General features: G+C 52.5%; 2 protein-coding genes across 3 annotated transcripts in view; one reads left to right on the forward strand and one right to left on the reverse strand.

Moving 5' to 3' along the window:
• Positions 1–1443: 1443 nt before the first annotated feature.
• Positions 1444–7104, reverse strand: Cdk9 (cyclin dependent kinase 9). The gene is made up of 7 exons (XM_050155306.1): positions 6553–7104; positions 6020–6101; positions 4008–4098; positions 3592–3758; positions 3327–3498; positions 3030–3178; positions 1444–2302 (listed from the first exon to the last, which is right to left on the reverse strand). The coding sequence occupies exons 1-7, from the start codon at positions 6981–6983 to the stop codon at positions 1937–1939; spliced, it is 1458 nt and encodes a 485-aa protein (XP_050011263.1). The 5' UTR covers positions 6984–7104; the 3' UTR covers positions 1444–1936.
• A 211-nt stretch (positions 7105–7315) lies between these two features.
• Positions 7316–15955, forward strand: part of Sh2d3c (SH2 domain containing 3C) — a 40215-nt gene continuing 31575 nt past the window's right edge. The window contains exon 1 of one of the 2 annotated variants that reach the window (XM_050155298.1): positions 7316–8959. Coding sequence is in view for 1 of the 2 variants with exons in the window: in XM_050155297.1 (XP_050011254.1) it covers positions 15103–15139 (37 nt within the window). In the remaining variant the exon portion in view is untranslated. Of the gene's footprint in view, positions 8960–15020; positions 15140–15955 lie in introns of those variants that run through there. The other variant, XM_050155297.1, reaches the window with a different exon arrangement.

A 15955-nucleotide genomic window follows, 5' to 3' on the forward strand; every position in this document is an offset into this window, starting at 1 on the left:
GTTAAAGGGGAGCAGTAGGAGGGGATAGGCTGGAAGGGAGGGATATCTGGGAGAAGGCCCAGTGCTGGGGTTGGCCTTCCTGCCCAGATGAGACTGGCTCCACCTCCCCTCGTAGGACCCATTTGGCTCTTGTCCTCCTTGGCAGAGATTAATGGAGAAAGACAAGGGAGTGCAGGTGCAGCATGGGAATGAACCTTGACCATTAGAGAAGAGGCCTTGTAAGTCCAGGACTCTCCTAGTGCTTCCCTAACTCAGTCTTGTATGTGCCACACTAGCACACAGGGCTGGAAAGACCCACGCCTCCCTCCACAGACAGTAACACTCATGTCACAGGGGGCATAGGGGTGGATGATGGAGCAGGCCCAGCTCCTCCCTCCCTAGGGGGAAGCTTGGAGCCACCTGCTTCAGGGATTTTACAAAAACTTCCATGTGTGTGTACGTTGGGTGTCCATCACAGCATTACCTGAAGGTCAGAGACAACCTGCAGCCTGTGGGAATCAGTTCTTCCACCGCGTGGGTTGCTGAGCTAGAACTCAGGGCATGAGCTGTTTCAGCAGCCCAGCTCAGAGTTAAGGCCTGCTTTCTGCTTTACCAAGTAGGAAAAACATTAAGCAAATGAGGAAACACAGACACATGGGTAAGAGCCAAACACTTACACGAGTTCAGAAGGCTGTGGCCCTGGCCATTGTGTCTGCTCCAGCCTCACCAGCATGAGGCTTTTGCTTCTACTCCGTGGCTCAATACTTCCTCTCATTCTACATTTTGGTAACATGAATATAGTGTATACGTATGTTCACACTGAAGCTTGTGGGTGTGTGTGCAATGTGTGTGCTAGTGTGTAGAGACCGGAGGCTGACAGGTAACCTCCTCAACTGTTTTTGAGAGTCTCTCACTGAACCTGAAATTCCTGACTCAACTTGACTGGCCAGCAAACCCTCCCACCCTACCCTCAGTGCTTGGGTCACTGGTAAGAACAGTGTTTCATGTAGGAGGTGCTGGGTCTACCTCGGGCTCTCACACTTGATGGCTTCATGGACTGAGCCATCTCCCCAACTCTTCACTTTTTTAATCTAGAACCTATTCTAGAGTAGTCTGAACCCGCTGGAGCATGAGTTCCAGGGAGATGAAGGCCAGACTTCCTGTGTCCCCAGACATGAAACAAGCCCTGTAGCAACATCACTCCTCTGTCATTCCAGTGATTTAAGTCTGCAGTGTTTTGCTCATTGAGTCAAGTCTGAGAATTTATGGCCAAAGCAGCCCTGGCCCAGCTGCTCACAATCACTGTAGCTCACGGGACAATGGGGTACCATGGATCTATCTGCCTTCTGGGGGGTGGAAGGTACTCAGGAGAGGAGAACAAGAATCTACAGAATCAAGACTGACAGCGTCCCAGGATAAGAGCTGAGGGCCTAAATGCAGAAAATACAGCCTCTTCATGGAAAAAAAAAAAATCAACTTTTAATTTTAACCAATCAAACTGCATCCAGGAATGTCTCTGAACTGAACACACAATAAAATTCTCCTTTTGAAGAAACTAATAGTTCTCAGCAGCCCCATGCTCCTGAGGTCTGTGCTAAAACTAGCCCATTTCTCTGAGGTGCCTCCGTCCCTCAAATTTCTCATCCCCAGGCAGGGCTGGGAATGGTGAGCAGCCTGTGTCCTCCTCCCATCGTGCAAGAAGTTCTTAGAAAGTCACAGTGGGCAAGCCTCTCCCACCTCATTTCTTGTCCACACTGAGACTCTCCAGAGAGGCGCGAGCAAGGCTGGCCCTGGCACCCTCCAGGTCAATGCTCCACTCCGGTCCACTCAGGCAGCTGTTCCCAGTGCCCAGGGTGGGGAGTAAGTCCTGGAGGAGAAAAATCTCAAACGTCCCATCATGTCACATGTCCCACGCAAGTCATAATCCACCACCAACCTAAACACACTAGTGCCTGCCTCAGAAGACACGCTCAAATTCTGTCTGGTTGGTAGTAGCTGGATTTCGACTCTGGTTGGTAGACTGCTGGGTGATCTGGCTGCCCTTCCGTCGTGGTGGTGCCAGGTACTCAAACATAGAAGTCAGGTGGGTAGAGAGCATGCCCTTCAGGTCCGAGGGCATGGGGTCTGACCAGAAGAAGTCGTGGTTGAGGGCATCATCACTGTCAATCCGCTGTGCAGGGTCCAGCACCAGCAGCTTGTCAATGAGGTCCAGAGCGTAGGGGTCGCGCACATAGGCCTTCAGGCGGTCCTTCACCTTTCGCTTCTGGCCCTTGACCAGTTCCAACTTCTCAAAGAGTTCATACTTGTCCACGTTCGGCCACACCTGAGAGGTGTCAAGGAGAGAATGAAGTTGGAGTAAGAATGACCATCTAAAACGCCAGAGGTATGGATTTGCTAAAACAACTTCTTCCACATGCTCCCTGCCTCCCCCCCACCAACGAAGAAGCAGATGCCTTCAAGATGAAAACAGTTGTCAAACCAGACATGATACACTCCTAGCATCTGAGCACTTATATAAGTCACCTGGAATAAATGCACCAGCCCCTGCTAGGCACATTCCTGTCCAACAAGAAAAGCTTCAAACTGCACTGAAGGCTTGACCCCTAGCTGGTGCAAACTTCAGGGAGGTGGAAGCCAAATGGGAAAACGCCCTATGAGGCTTGCCGATTATCATTTGGTGTTAAGCCAGTTTGCTACTGCACTGGTCCCTGCTCTCCTTCCCGCTTCCTCATTGCCATGACCACACCTCTGCTCTCCCATGACCTCTCTGCCATGACATTTAGCAGCATCTCAGCAGCAAAGCAAAGGCTACGGAACCATGGGCTAAAAGTTCCTGAACAAAAGCAAATCTTTGCCCAGTACTGTGGCAGCAACAGGAAACAAACATGACAAGTCCATAGAAAAGGCTAAGTAGAGAGATAAGGCCCATGAGGCCCGGAACAGCAGGTCCTCCAGCAACCAGCCTCTTCTCCACAAAGGACTTCACTCTCCACCACTGGTCAGAGGGACCAGGAACCCTGCACTCCTAGGACCACAGCCTGGCTACGTACCTCGGGGGTGATGGAGCCACAGAGCTGGCTGATGAGGGCAAGCTGGTGCTGCTCCGTGTTGCCCTGCATGATAGGGCTGCGAGTCCACATCTCTGCCATGATGCACCCTGCACCCCACAGGTCAATGGGCGGGCCGTAGTCCCGCTCTCCTGAGAAGAAGAGTGTTACCAGGAGGGTCCTTTAAGCCCGAGGGCTCCCCGAAACTCAATGTCCCAGGGCTTATGACTCAGGAGGCCCTGGCAATGGAGGCTGTGGCCAGGTAGGTACCCGGCCCCTGCCCCCCTCGGGAGTCCTCACCGAGCAACAGCTCCGGGGGCCGGTACCACAATGTCACCACTCGGTTGGTATAGCGATTGGGCTGGCTGTTCTTGGCTAGGCTGAATGCACGGGCCAGCCCAAAATCTGCCAATTTCAGGACCCCATCCCGAGTGATGAGCACGTTGGCAGCCTTCATATCTCTGTGCAGGATCTGCAGGGGGACACAGGAGGGCCAATTAGCACCATCCACAAGCAGTTAAGAGCAAAGCACAGGGGCAACCCCAGCCTACCCCCACAGCCCAACCTTGTTCCTGTGGATGTAGTAGAGGCCATTCAGCAGCATCTGCATCACCCTCTTGATCTCAGACAGCGTGAACTTGACTAAGACGTTGCTCAGCAGCCCAGCAAGGTCATGCTCACAGAAGTCAAACACCAGATAGATACTGCCCTTGCATCGGTTATAGGGGGAGGCTGACACAGAATGGACAGGGGGAAAAAGTTAAAGACCTATGCACACCTCACTTTTCCACAGTCAACTCCCAACCCTCCAGCCCCTAGACACCTATGAGTGCCCATGAAAAGCACCAACCCTAATGGGAAAAAAAGAGAAAGCCGTGTGGTAAATCTGAGTCGGGAGGAGGCAATGTAAGCACATCCACTCCAGGGGCGCAAACAAAGCCTCCCGTGGCTTCCTTTGCTCCTGAGATCCAAACAACATACCTTTGGTTCGACAGATCTCAATTAGGTTGACCACATTCTCATGTTTTAAGAGCTGTAGAATCTTGATTTCCCGCAAGGCTGTGATGGGGAACTAGGGAGGAGAAAGAAAAGGAAGTGGTCAAAACTGTGCAATATACCAAGGAACTGGTCAACGGGGAGTTTACACTAGGGAACAGCGGCTGAAAGGCAGGTGAGAGTATGGACTCTGTATGATGGTTCCTGTCTGTAATCCAATCCCATTACCCAGGAGTCACAAGACAGCAGAACTGCCAAGTTCAAGACCAGCCAGGTTACATAGCTGAGATCCTGACTCAAGAGGCAGGGAGAGAAAAGTTATACATATATATTACACATAACACAATGTAAAGACCTGCAGTCAACCTCTGCAAAGTACAAAGTGAAATAAAGAGAACATCTCAAAGAGCTGCTAGATTTTACCACTTAGATCAGGCTGGCCTTGAACTTGTTTGTGATCTTCCTTGTCCTTCAGCCTGAGTGTTGGGATCATGATCATAAGCCTCTATCCATGCCCCGCTAGGAACTTATTTTAGACAGCCAAAACAGGGATTACATCTTTGTCACTATCACTCGTGGGTTAAAATGAAGAATTTTTTGGAACTAGAGATAGCTGAATGGTTAAGAACCCTCCAGATCCATGAAGTCCCCCCAAAACCAATTAAGAGACCAAGTCCCATATATAAAAGCAAAAAGCCTTTATTCTACCCAAGTTTGCAAACTCTCTGTGTGTCCAACACATTGGAGTGATGTGAGAGCCCAAGCTCAGTTAGAGTTGGGTTTTTCTAGTAGCAAAGGTGGGAGTAAGGGATTTCTAAGGTTCAGGACCTCTGGTTGGCTGACATTTGTCTGGGGGTGTCCTGGTGAAAAATAATGGGTATGTGCTAGAAGATGATCCTGTCTACAACTATTAGAAAGTTAGGCATTTCCTTTGGATGGTCTGTTCTTGGGCGGTGCTCGGGTAATCTCAGTTTGTGGTTCTTCCTGCAACATTGCTTCAGGGTAAACTACTGAGACTCAGGCCTCCATTAAACTTATCAGTGGCTGAGTCCTACTCTGACAGGTGATAATGGTTGGAAGTTCAGAACTTTCTTTGGGTGGTCTGTTCCTACTAAGCTCATCATGGCTGGCCGAGTCCTACACAGGCCTGATGGACCATGTCTTCTATTGCAGCAGAGGCAGCTGGATCTCTCTAAGTATGAGGCCAGTTTGGTCCACACAGGGAGTTCAATAACAGATGGGGATTTGCAGAGATCCTACATCAAACAAACAAAACGTATGTAATAACTTTTTAAAAAACAAACAGGAAACACTGGCTAGAGGATCCTGGTTTAATCTCAGCACCCACATGGTGGCTCACCACCTTTTAACTGTAGTCCCAAAGGATCCAACACAGCTTTCTGACCGCCTCAGGCACGAGGCAAGCATGTGGTACACATAGGCACAAAAACAAAACACCCGTACACAGAAAATAAATTGAAAATGATTCTTTACTAATTAAATGGTTGGGGATGGACAGCATGCGTTCCTTCAAGACAGGGTTTCTCAGTAGCTATGGAGCCTGTCCTGGAACTCACTCTGTAGACCAGGCTGGCCTCGAACTAACAGAGATCCGCCTGCCTCTGCCTCCCAAGTGCTGGGATTAAAGGCGTGTGCCACCACTGCCACCGGCTCTTTTAAAACGTAGCTTGAACTTAATCACCTTTTAAAAGGCCTGTGCACGCATTGTTTCTTCACACAAAACAAAAAGCAAAGGCTAAGCTAAAGGGGTTTTAAACGCTTGACTTTTAGAGTCAACTGCATGCAATGTCTAGGCTCCCTCACTTGGCCCCCGCCAAACTCTGTCACTTAAAACTGAAAGTGGAAAGCTAAATTCCTTGTTACATGGAAAATCAGAAAATACTAAGCATAAACATAGCATCAGCACAAAAGCCTTTAGAGCAGCAGTCTAAGCAAACCCGACCCAGTCTGGAAGGCGTGCCCAGTGGGCCACTCACCCCCTCCTTCTCATTCTCCATCAACACTTTCTTCAGAGCCACCTTCTGACCCGTCTGACGGTGCTTGGCTTTAAACACTTCCCTGCAGGCACAGAGAAAGGCCCAAGAGAGCCCATCAGGCATTTCCGCAGGGCCCGCCCCTCCCCCACACGAAAAGGGGCAGCAGGAGACTAGACACCCGGCGGGGCGCGGCCTGCGGTTCCGGTACGCCGCTACTCTGCACCTCGTGTTTTCCGCCTCTTTCCCAGCCTCGGTGCTCGCCCCTCGGGCCCTGCTTCTCCCCGAGGAGTGATTCCGCTCACATTCTGAGCGCCTCTCGGGAACCCTACCCCACCCCCATCCAGGGCCTCAGGCTCCTCCCCGCTAGTCCGCTCGGTTAGGCTGGGACGGTCTGCGGTGCGGCCTAGCGGGACCAGGCAACAGCCAGGGAAATAGAAGCTTCCGGGCCACCTCGACCCGGGCCCCGGACATTACGACGTCTGCCCTGGAAAGTATAGGTCCTGAGCTCCTGGCTCCACGCGGCCTAATCTTACCCGAATGTGCCTTGGCCGATCTTGGCAAGTTTCTCATATTTGGTGACCTCATCGCAAAACGGACATTCCACCGAGTCGTACTGCTTGGCCATGGCCGCCTCCAGCGCACCGCCGCCACCCCCAGTCGCAGCTCCCGCCGCTCCCGGTCCCGCCACACTCCAGGCCCCTCCGCGGCCGCGCCACTTCCGCCTCCAAGGCCACTTCCGGCCTCGAGGTGCCGAGCCCGCCTCTTCCGGTCTCCGCCCGCCGCCTGGCCCCCTGGGACTTGTAGTTCCCGAGAGGCCAGGGGGAGCCGGAGCTGCAGAGGAGCCTCCGCCGCCGCCACTGCCCCCGCCTCCGCCGCCGCCGCCAATGCTGTTGGCGGCTCCGATCGGGGGCGCAGGGAGCCGTGGCGCTGGGGCTGGGGCTCGCGGCGGTGCGTCCCGCTGCATTGGCCCGGGCCGCGCTGCTGCCGAAGCTGCTGCCGCTCTGGCTCCCGATCCGGGGCCAGCCGCAGTGCCCTGCTCCTCCTCCTCCGACGGCGCCGCCTCCGCCCGGCTGCGCGGGGCGGCGGGTGGGGGGAAGGAAGGCCTGGGGAGGGGAGAGGGCGGGGGCTCCCTAGCCAAGCCCGGCCCGGGGCAGCCGGGCAAAGGGGCGAGACTGGAAGAGCCGATGAAGAGGCGGCCCGGCCTGAAAGCCCGGGACGGGGGCGCGTTATAAAGGGGGAGGTGCCCGTCCTCGCCTCCCCTCCCCCCTCTGCCCGCCCCCTCCCTCCTCCTCCCACCCTCCGCGGCCGCACCTGCCGCCGCCGCCTCCCGCCCACCCGCTTCCAGTCCAGCGTCCGCCCTCGGCGCGTCACTGCCAGCAGCCCCTCCTCTGCCTTTGGAGGTGGGGCCCTGCACTAGACACCTGCCTGCGGCGCCCTGCCGCGTGCCTCAGTTTACCCCCCCAATGCCAGCTGCCACGGAATGCCCCTTCTTCCTGGGCTGAGTGTGCTCCCGGTGAGGCGAAGGCGGGAAGTGCCGAGGGAGCGGCCTGAGTCCCTGGGAAGAGAGAACTGCCCCCGCTGCCACCTTCCGTCTTCTCAGCCACCCGCCGTTGACATGGCAACTGACGGCCGCCAGGGGGCGCGGCGACACTGAAGGCGGAGAGCGAGGAACGCTCAGGCCTAAACCCTGGATCTTGTGTTGTCAGGGAGGCAGGGTTGAAGACCAAGGTCCTCCTTCGTGGAGCTGTGCCAGAACTTGTCTGTCTTGGGTTGGTCATCGCAAAAATAGTTAACATTGTTCCATCACTCCCGTGTGCTTTAGAAATGCTGGGCATAACCGGGCGGTGGTGGCGCAAGCCTTTAATCCCAGCACTCAGGAGGCAGAGGCAGGCGGATTTCTGTGAGTTAGAGGCCAGCCTGGTCTACAAGAGCTAGTTCCAGGACAGGCTCTAAAGCTACAGAGAAATCCTGTCTCGAAAAAACAAAAAGAGAGAGAGAAAGAAATGCTGGTGTTCCGGTTGACTCCTGAACCAATCCTGTGACCAAGGTTCACTAACCCATTACCGGAGGTTGTCTGCTCAAGCCAGCACAGTGGCAAGGCTCGCTTTAGCTACGAAGAGGTTCTTATTCAGGCCGGTATCCACTGATCACCCTAGGACCCACCCAGTCCGACCCTCCTCCACCACCATCTTCTTGTTCTCAGGAGACTCCAGTGCAAGCCTGGAAAACAGTGTTTTCTCCCTTCCTCCCAAAGATGGACCCCAGCCGGGCGGTGGTGATGCACGCCTTTAATCCCAGCACTCGGGAGGCAGAGGCAGGCGGATCTCTGTGAGTTCGAGGCCAGCCTGGTCTACAAGAGCTAGTTCCAGGACAGGAACCAAAAGCTACGGAGAAACCCTGTCTCGAAAAATCCAAAAAAAAAAAAAAAAAAAAAAAAAACCAAAGATGGACCCCGAGTCCCGCTTCACCCAGCCTGGCTTCTCCACCTTCCCCACTCCAGCATGCTCCAGATCATTCTGAAGTCTGTTATGTCTCCTTCTACAGTCTCGAAATTTTGAGTGTGACACTCAGGATCCTTCCAGCTTTTACCTCCGGCTGTGGCCCTGGAAGCTGCTTTCTGTTCACCGGTTTCCCAAGCCCTCCTGCCTTCAGAGCTGTGGTTCCCCATAGCACCCCACTCCCCAGGACTGGCTGCAGGAAGCCTTTTGGTTTGCTTCCACCTCTTGTTTTGTTTGATTGACACAGGGTCATGCTATACAGTCCTAGCTGGTCTGGTGCTCACTGAGGAGTCTGTGCTGACCCTTACACTCTAGGCAACCCCCTTGCTTCAGTCTCCAGGCATCACTATGACCAGCATTGCTTTCCAGTTTTATCCGGCACTGGCTGGACTTGAAGCTTCTCGGAAGGAGGAATGGTTTTGAAGACCCTGGTGTCCCAGGAGTAAGTACCTTTTGTGAGAAGGGTCCTGCGAGGGAGGCCTTTCAAGGCACTCCATAGGGCCAGCCAGGGCTTCAGGAAATCAAGCCGCAAGTCAGGGAATGACAAGGAGCCTTCCTTCATGGCTCCACGGCTTACATGAAGCAAGAAGTGGGGAGGGGAAAATTCTGGTGTGTGTGAGAGAGTAATTTCAGTAATTACAATTATAGAAAGAAAATAAGAGGCTAAGCCCCACACAGCCCTGTATGGAGTTATTTCTGTTGTCAGTCGTAGGCAGAGGCCCCTACTCTTGCCTCCACTGTACACATGAGGACCCTGACACTCAGAGGTGAGATTGCTGGGCCATGGTCCCACAGCCCTAAGAGGCCAAGTTGGTTTTGAAACAGGTAAGTTTGGCATAAACTCAAAACAGTTACTTATGTCAACGTCCTTCCCAACCTAGGTTCAGAGTGAAACCAGGGCAAAGCTTGGGTACAGCCTCCCTTTCCTTGGTAATCATGAGAGGCGGTGGTAGGTAGCGGTGGCTCTGAGGGAAAGGCTGTCATGGGTTCGTGTGGGTGCTGCTATCAGATTTTCAGGCTATAGGCTGGTGCCTGTTTGTCATGAGCCCTCCCTAAGTCACATCCTGTGGGTAGAGAGGCTTCAGCAGAGTTTCCTGTGCTGTTGTCACCTCTGCCCCCAACAAGAACCCTAATGTCTTCCAGTCACTTCCCCCTCAGAATCGAGGGCTCTCAGCCCTCCTCAGGGGATGTAAGAATGGCAAGAGGCTCTGGAAGGCTGCCCAGGTCCAGAGCCTCAGCCCTTCACGACTGGGAAATACAGGAGGGCAGTGGGAGAAGCTGGCCATTTCCAATCCGTCTTGACTTCTGATTTGCAGGCTTCAGATACTGCCTGCTTTCTGTGGATTGCCAGAACCACCATGCCTCAGCATGTGACGCAACCTCACTGGAGACCTGCTGACTGACTGGGTGATGACAACCCAAGAGAGTCCCTTCTGTGGCCATTTAACAACTAAGGGAGCCAGGCCTGGTGGACTGGAATCCCAGCTACTAAAGACATTGAAAACAGGAAGGTTGGCCAGGTTGGCCGGGTGGTGGTGGCGCACGCCTTTAATCCCAGCATTCTGGAGGCAGAGGCAGGCGGATCTCTGTGAGTTTGAGACCAGCCTGGTCTACAAGAGCTAGTTCCAGGACAGGCTCCAAAACCACAGAGAAACCCTGTCGCAAAAACCCAAAAAAAAAAAAAAAAAACCCAGGAAGGTTGAAAGTTCAGCTTGTCTGGACTAAAGAGCAAGTTCAAGTCCAGTTTAGAACTCAGTGAGACCTTGTCTAAAAAATAAAAAAATAAAGCCACACACAGTGACACACACCTTTAATCCCAGCACTCAGGAAGCAGAGGCAGGTGAATCTCTGAGTTTGAAGCCAGCCTGATCTACACAGTGAGTTCCAGGCCAGCCAGAGCTACATAGCAAGAACCACAAAAAAAAAAAAAAAAAAAAAAAAAAAAAAAAAGCCAGGCAGTAGTGGTGAATATTTTTAATCCCAGCATTTGGGAGGTAGGGGCTGGCAGATCTTTGTGAGTTTGAGGCCAGACTGGTCTACAAAGCGAGTTCCAAGACAACCAGGACTGTTCCTCCGAGAAACCCTGTCTCTAAATAAATAAATAATAAAGAGCCTGTAATAAAGTACTTTTCCAGGCTGGCCTTGGATTCACTGAGATCCGCCTGCCTCTGCCTCCAGAATGCTGGGATTAAAGGCGTGGCCACTAGCTGAACTCCATTTACCAACCAGATGTAGTGGTTTGAATAAGAATGGCCTCCTTAATCACCAGAGAATGTTTGAAAGGATTAGCAGGATTAGGAGGTGTGGCCTTAATGGGGCAGATGTGGCCTTGTTGGAGGAAGTGTGTTACTGGGGGTGGGCTTTGTGGTTTCCAAAATCCAAGCCAGGCCCAGTCTCTTTCTGTCCATTCGTCCGCTGTCTACAGATCAGAGCGTAGCTCTCAGCTCCTGCTCTAGTGCCGTGCTCCCTGCTATGATGATAACAGACTAAGCCTCGGAAAGTGTAGGCAAGCCCATAACTACATGTTTTCTTTCTTAAGGATTGCTTTGGTCATGACATCTCTTCACAGCAATAGCACACAGCCTAAAATGCCCGGACCCTGTTTTCCTCTCCCAAGCTTGGATAGGGCAAAGGTCTGAGGAGAGGCGTGAAAGCAGCCTCGTGAGATGGGAGCCGCAAGCTGGGGTATAGTCACTCATTGAGGATGCAGAACAGAGAGCGGTGTGATACCCAGGGCCCCATCCGACCGTGGAAGTTCTGCTCGCACTGGTTTCACTGTCTCTGCCTGGCCTTGTGTTGACACGCCACCTCCCTAAGTTCTCTTAGGAGGCTGCTATGACTGGATCCAGGTGACGAAGAAAGAGGCTCAGTAGCCTGGCCAGGGCCACACAACTGAAGAGCTGTGGATCTGGGGTTCAAACCTAGGTCTCTGCTACAGTGGCTTTGTTAATTCTCATTTTTCGCTTTGTTTGATTTTTTTTTTTTTTTTTTTTTCAAACCTAGGTCTCTGCTACAGTGGCTTTGTTAATTCTCATTTTTCGCTTTGTTTGATTTTTTTTTTTTTGTGACAGGATTTCTCTGTGTAGCTCTAGCTGTCCTGAAACTTACTCTGTAGACCAGGCTGGTCTCAAACTCACAGAGATCTGCCTGCCTCTGCCTCCCGAGTGCCAGGGGTGGGGTTAAAGGTGTGTACCACTCCCACTGGCTGCTTTTTCCTTTCTCTTATTTTTTTTTTTCTTTTCAGTTTTACACTGCCTTTAGTATCTGGGAGACACTCACCAGACTGCACTAAGCAAGCATCTACAGTATAGCCCCAGAGCAGGGTCAGTATGGACCAGGAAGACCTGTTCTTTTTCCAAGAAGCAGTGGGGCAGCTTTAGCTCAGTCCTGCACTGGAGGGACTGGAGGGAATCAAAGGACTAAGGGATTGGAGGGAGAGAAGCGAGGCCTGGCAGTGCAGGTCAAGCCTAGACCAAAGTCCTCACTCTGGAGGGAGGGCACTAGGGTCTGTGGTCAGGGCTCCAGCAGAGGGCTGCCTGCTTGGACCTCCAGCACAGGCTGTGGAGGGACAGCAGGACAGCCGCCAGCCAGCAGGTCTCTGCGCCACACTACCAACGGCCACTTAAAACAGCACAAAGGGGGCTCTGAGCACAGCTTCCTCACCACACTGAGCCCCATTCATTCCCAGGGACACCAGCAACTATCCTGGCGCCGGGGCCAACGGCAAGCCTGGCTCTGACGAGGCATCTATGCCATGGCAACAGACGCTCCAAGATCCAGCTTCCCAGGTCTCATACCACAGGCCTACCGACCCACTGCTGTTGGCTGGCCTGGCCTGCTGTCCTCCTTGTCCGTGCGGCCACTCTTCAGCCATAGCACCAGGGCTTGCTGAGGACCACCGCGTGCAGGCCAGAGATCTCTCCCATGAAGTAGGAGTTACTGTGACTCCCATTTCATAGGTAAGGAAACTGAGTCCCAGAGAAGAGCAACACACAGCAGTTGGAGAGCTGGTTTGGCCAGAAAGCCAGCACTGGTTTGGCAAACTGATGCAATAGCATGGGTTGTAACTGTCTCCCAGGCGAGCAGCCAGGAGACTATTACTTTGCCTTCTACTGGGAGACCCTCAGCTCTTTTTGGGGTGTAGACCCCTCCCTATCTCCTGATGGTAACTTGGAGAGGAAAGGGGTCACCCCAGAGGTCTGCTCTGGAATCATGAGTCCCAATAAACTTTTGTTTGTTTTGTTTTGTTTTGTTTTGAGACAGGGTTTCTCTGTGTACCCCTGGTTGTCCTGGAACTCACTCTGTACACCAGGCTGGCCCTGGACTCACAGAGATCCACCTGCCTCTGCCTCCCGATTGCTGGGATTAAAGGTGTGTGCCACCACTGTCTGGTAAATCCCAGTAAACTTTTCTAAGTGCCTTGGTCGTGGTGTTTGTCACAGCAACAGAAAGTAGCTGAGGCTGGGTGGTGGTGGCGGCGCATGCCTTTAATCCCAGCACTCGGGAGGCAGAGACAGGGGATCTCTGTGCGTTCGAGGCCAGCCTGGTTTACAGAAAGAGTTCCAGGACAGGCTCCATAGCTACTGAGAAACCCTGTCTCGAAAAACAAAACAAACAAACAAAAAACAAAGAGAAAGAAAGAGAGAGAGAGAGAGAAAGAAAGAGAAGAAAGGAAGAAAGAGAAAGAAAGAAAGAAAGAAAGAAAGAAAGAAAGAAAGAAAGAAAGAAACTGAGATAAAGGTCTAGAAATTTCCTCCTTGGCCGGTAAGCAGTGGCCTGTGTAGGCATCCATAAATAGGACCCTGCAGCCAGAACCTTGTAGGGCTGTGTCTCTTTCTCTTTCAGGACCTTGGGGTCCTCTTCACCCCATCAAGGATCAGACTGACCTCTGACCTCTCTTCCTGCAGCTGACAGGAAGCTGAGGAGCTGCAGGCCTGGAAGGCAGCTCCCAGGGTTCTGTTGTTGGATTGGCAATTTCCAGCCCCAAGTGACTTGACTTTGGGGACAAAATTTTGATGGAGGATGCAGGGTGGGACCCGCTGTCCTGGAGTACATCTCGCACAGATGGGGCCAGGCAGGCTGATTGCACACATGTAATTCCAGGACTTGGAAGCTGAGATAGAAAGATCTTCAATTGGAGGGCAACCTGGGATATGTCAGATTTATATCTCAAAGCAACAGCAAAAATGTCCCCTCTGGGCTGGTGGGAGTGTGGCTCAGTGAGGCCGCCCTTGCCTAGTGTGTGAAGGACAGAGTTCCCTCCCAAGCATAGAAGAAGAAAGAACGAGGGAAGTGAAGTCTCCAGAGGATGGCTGTCTATCGTGCACTGTCCCTGTTGTCACAAAGGCTAGAGAGGCAATGTCACTCCGAAGTGGGTTAGACCTTATGGCTCTCCAGTTCCAACATGGGCTACCACCCTTCTCTATAGCTATACATGGGATTTCATCTCCTTATGTCTGTTCTGTATGGGCACAGAACACACAGACACACACACAGACCCACACTCATACACACAGATGCACATATATGACACTCATATATTTATACGCTCATACAACACTCATATACACACGTTCATATACATACACATACACACATATATACATATACATACACATACACACATATATACATATACATACACATACACACTCATATATACATATTCACACACATACACACACACTCATATATACATATACACACATACACACTCATATATACATATACACACACACATACACACATTTGTGCTTGCAGGGCACCAGCCTGTATACTATTGGAAGGGCCTAATGACCCTGTCTTTGCCACCAGCTCTCTCTGTGACCTGTGGAAATCCCCTTGCCTCTCTGTGCCTCAGTTTCCCTATCTCTGTCCGAAGGATATGGAAGACCTGTCCTCATATGTCTTTGCTAGCTTGGACGGGGACAATCATGTCAGAGCAGGTGACTTCATGCTTGGCTCTGTCTGGTGTTCTGGCCACCGTGAAGAAACCCGCTCACCGAGAGGAAAATGACGAAGCTCAAGCAGGTGAATCATCTCGTCTCTGATCACACAGTGACAAAGTAGCCAATCAGAAGTTGAATTTGGGCCAGGGTGACCCAAGCCCACGTCCAGCATTCTCTTCTCTATCACCGTCAATCCATCTCCTAGGTACTGGGCCTCAGTATAAACTACCCAACCCTGGGCCTGTCTCCTTGCCTGGCATCCTGTGAGCCAGGCCCCGACAGCTGTTGGCAGGTCCCCTGTGGCCCCCAGCCTAGTGGGCTCTGTTCCCAGAGCCTGCGGTTTGTTCTCTGGCCTTCTGGGTCCCATGGGTTTGTGGTGTGCCCCCTGCCCCTGCTGCTGGCTGAGGAGGCCCTCAGGGGCTGGACTGAGGAGGCCCCAGCTCCAGCCCCCGCCCCTGTGGGGAGGGTGGGAGGGTGGGGCTGTGGGAGTTTCGCTAGGTTTAAAAATACACAGAGGAAGCAAGTTGAGAGGGCAAGAGAAAGGGGAAGGGGTGTGGGGGAGGCCCTTCAACCTATATGTCTTGAGCCTGGAGTAGCCACATGCTAGCAAGCCAGGGACTTTGCACAACTCGCCAACATGACGGAGATGCCCAAGAAAACCAGCAGAAAGTTCAGTGAGTACAGACTGTCTACCTTCCCGCAGTCCGTCCAGCTTGGCCTCTCTGCATCTGCTTCTCACCACTGTCTACTTCTTTCTCTCTCTTTCTCTCTCTCTCTCTCTCTCTCTCTCTCTCTCTCTCTCTCACCAGAAGGTTACTGCCCACCCATGGTGTGGTACAGGGTATCTATATGTCTGTCTGTCTGTCTGTGTCTGCCTTTCCATACCCCCCCCCTGCTTCCCTCTTGCTATAACCAGCCCCTCAGCATTTACATCTTCTGTGCCATCCTGGCCTGTCTCTGACCTTGAGACCCCCCACATACCCACATAGGGTACTATCTCAGGGAGATCTCTGTGGAGCTAGTGGATCTGGGGACTACAGATGCTGTCATATGTCCCCACCAGCAGTGAGGCTGGAAGCTCCTACAGCCAGTTCCTGAGTGAACTACACCCAGGCACTGCGCACTGCTATCTCTTCCCCCGGGTCCATTCATTTCGGGGGGGGGGGGCAAACTTCTCCTGTGCCCTGAAACCTCTGACCTTCCAGCGCTTTCCCTCCCTCCCTCTCTCTCTTTCTCTCTCTTTGTGTGTGTGTGTGTGTGTGTGTGTGTGTGTGTGTGTGTGCGCGCTTGCTTGCTTGCTTGCATGCTGGGATGTATCTCACAGATGGACATACACATATCTGTAATCCTAGCACTCAGAAGACAAAGGCAGGAGGCTCATGAGCAGACCAGACCAGGTTACAGAGAGGACAGTGTCTCATACAAACACACAAAACGAACAAAACCTGTAATACCGAGAAAGGAGGCAATCAGTGGACTGGCTGATAAAT

This window comes from Alexandromys fortis, unplaced genomic scaffold, assembly GCF_014885135.2.
Source record: "Alexandromys fortis isolate MF-2015 unplaced genomic scaffold, M_Fortis_MF-2015_v1.1 scaffold_72, whole genome shotgun sequence".
NCBI lineage: Eukaryota > Metazoa > Chordata > Mammalia > Rodentia > Cricetidae > Alexandromys > Alexandromys fortis.

Excerpts from the sequence above, each read along its gene's own strand:
- Cdk9 (XM_050155306.1), bottom strand. The coding sequence starts at position 6,983 with ATGCAGCGGGACGCACCGCCGCGAGCCCCAGCCCCAGCGCCACGGCTC. Across the intron at positions 3,759-4,007 it reads TGAGATCTGTCGAACCAAAG|CCTCCCCCTATAACCGATGC; the intron begins GTATGTTGTTTG and ends ATTCTGTGTCAG. Across the intron at positions 2,303-3,029 it reads GTGGCTCCATCACCCCCGAG|GTGTGGCCGAACGTGGACAA; the intron begins GTACGTAGCCAG and ends GACACCTCTCAG.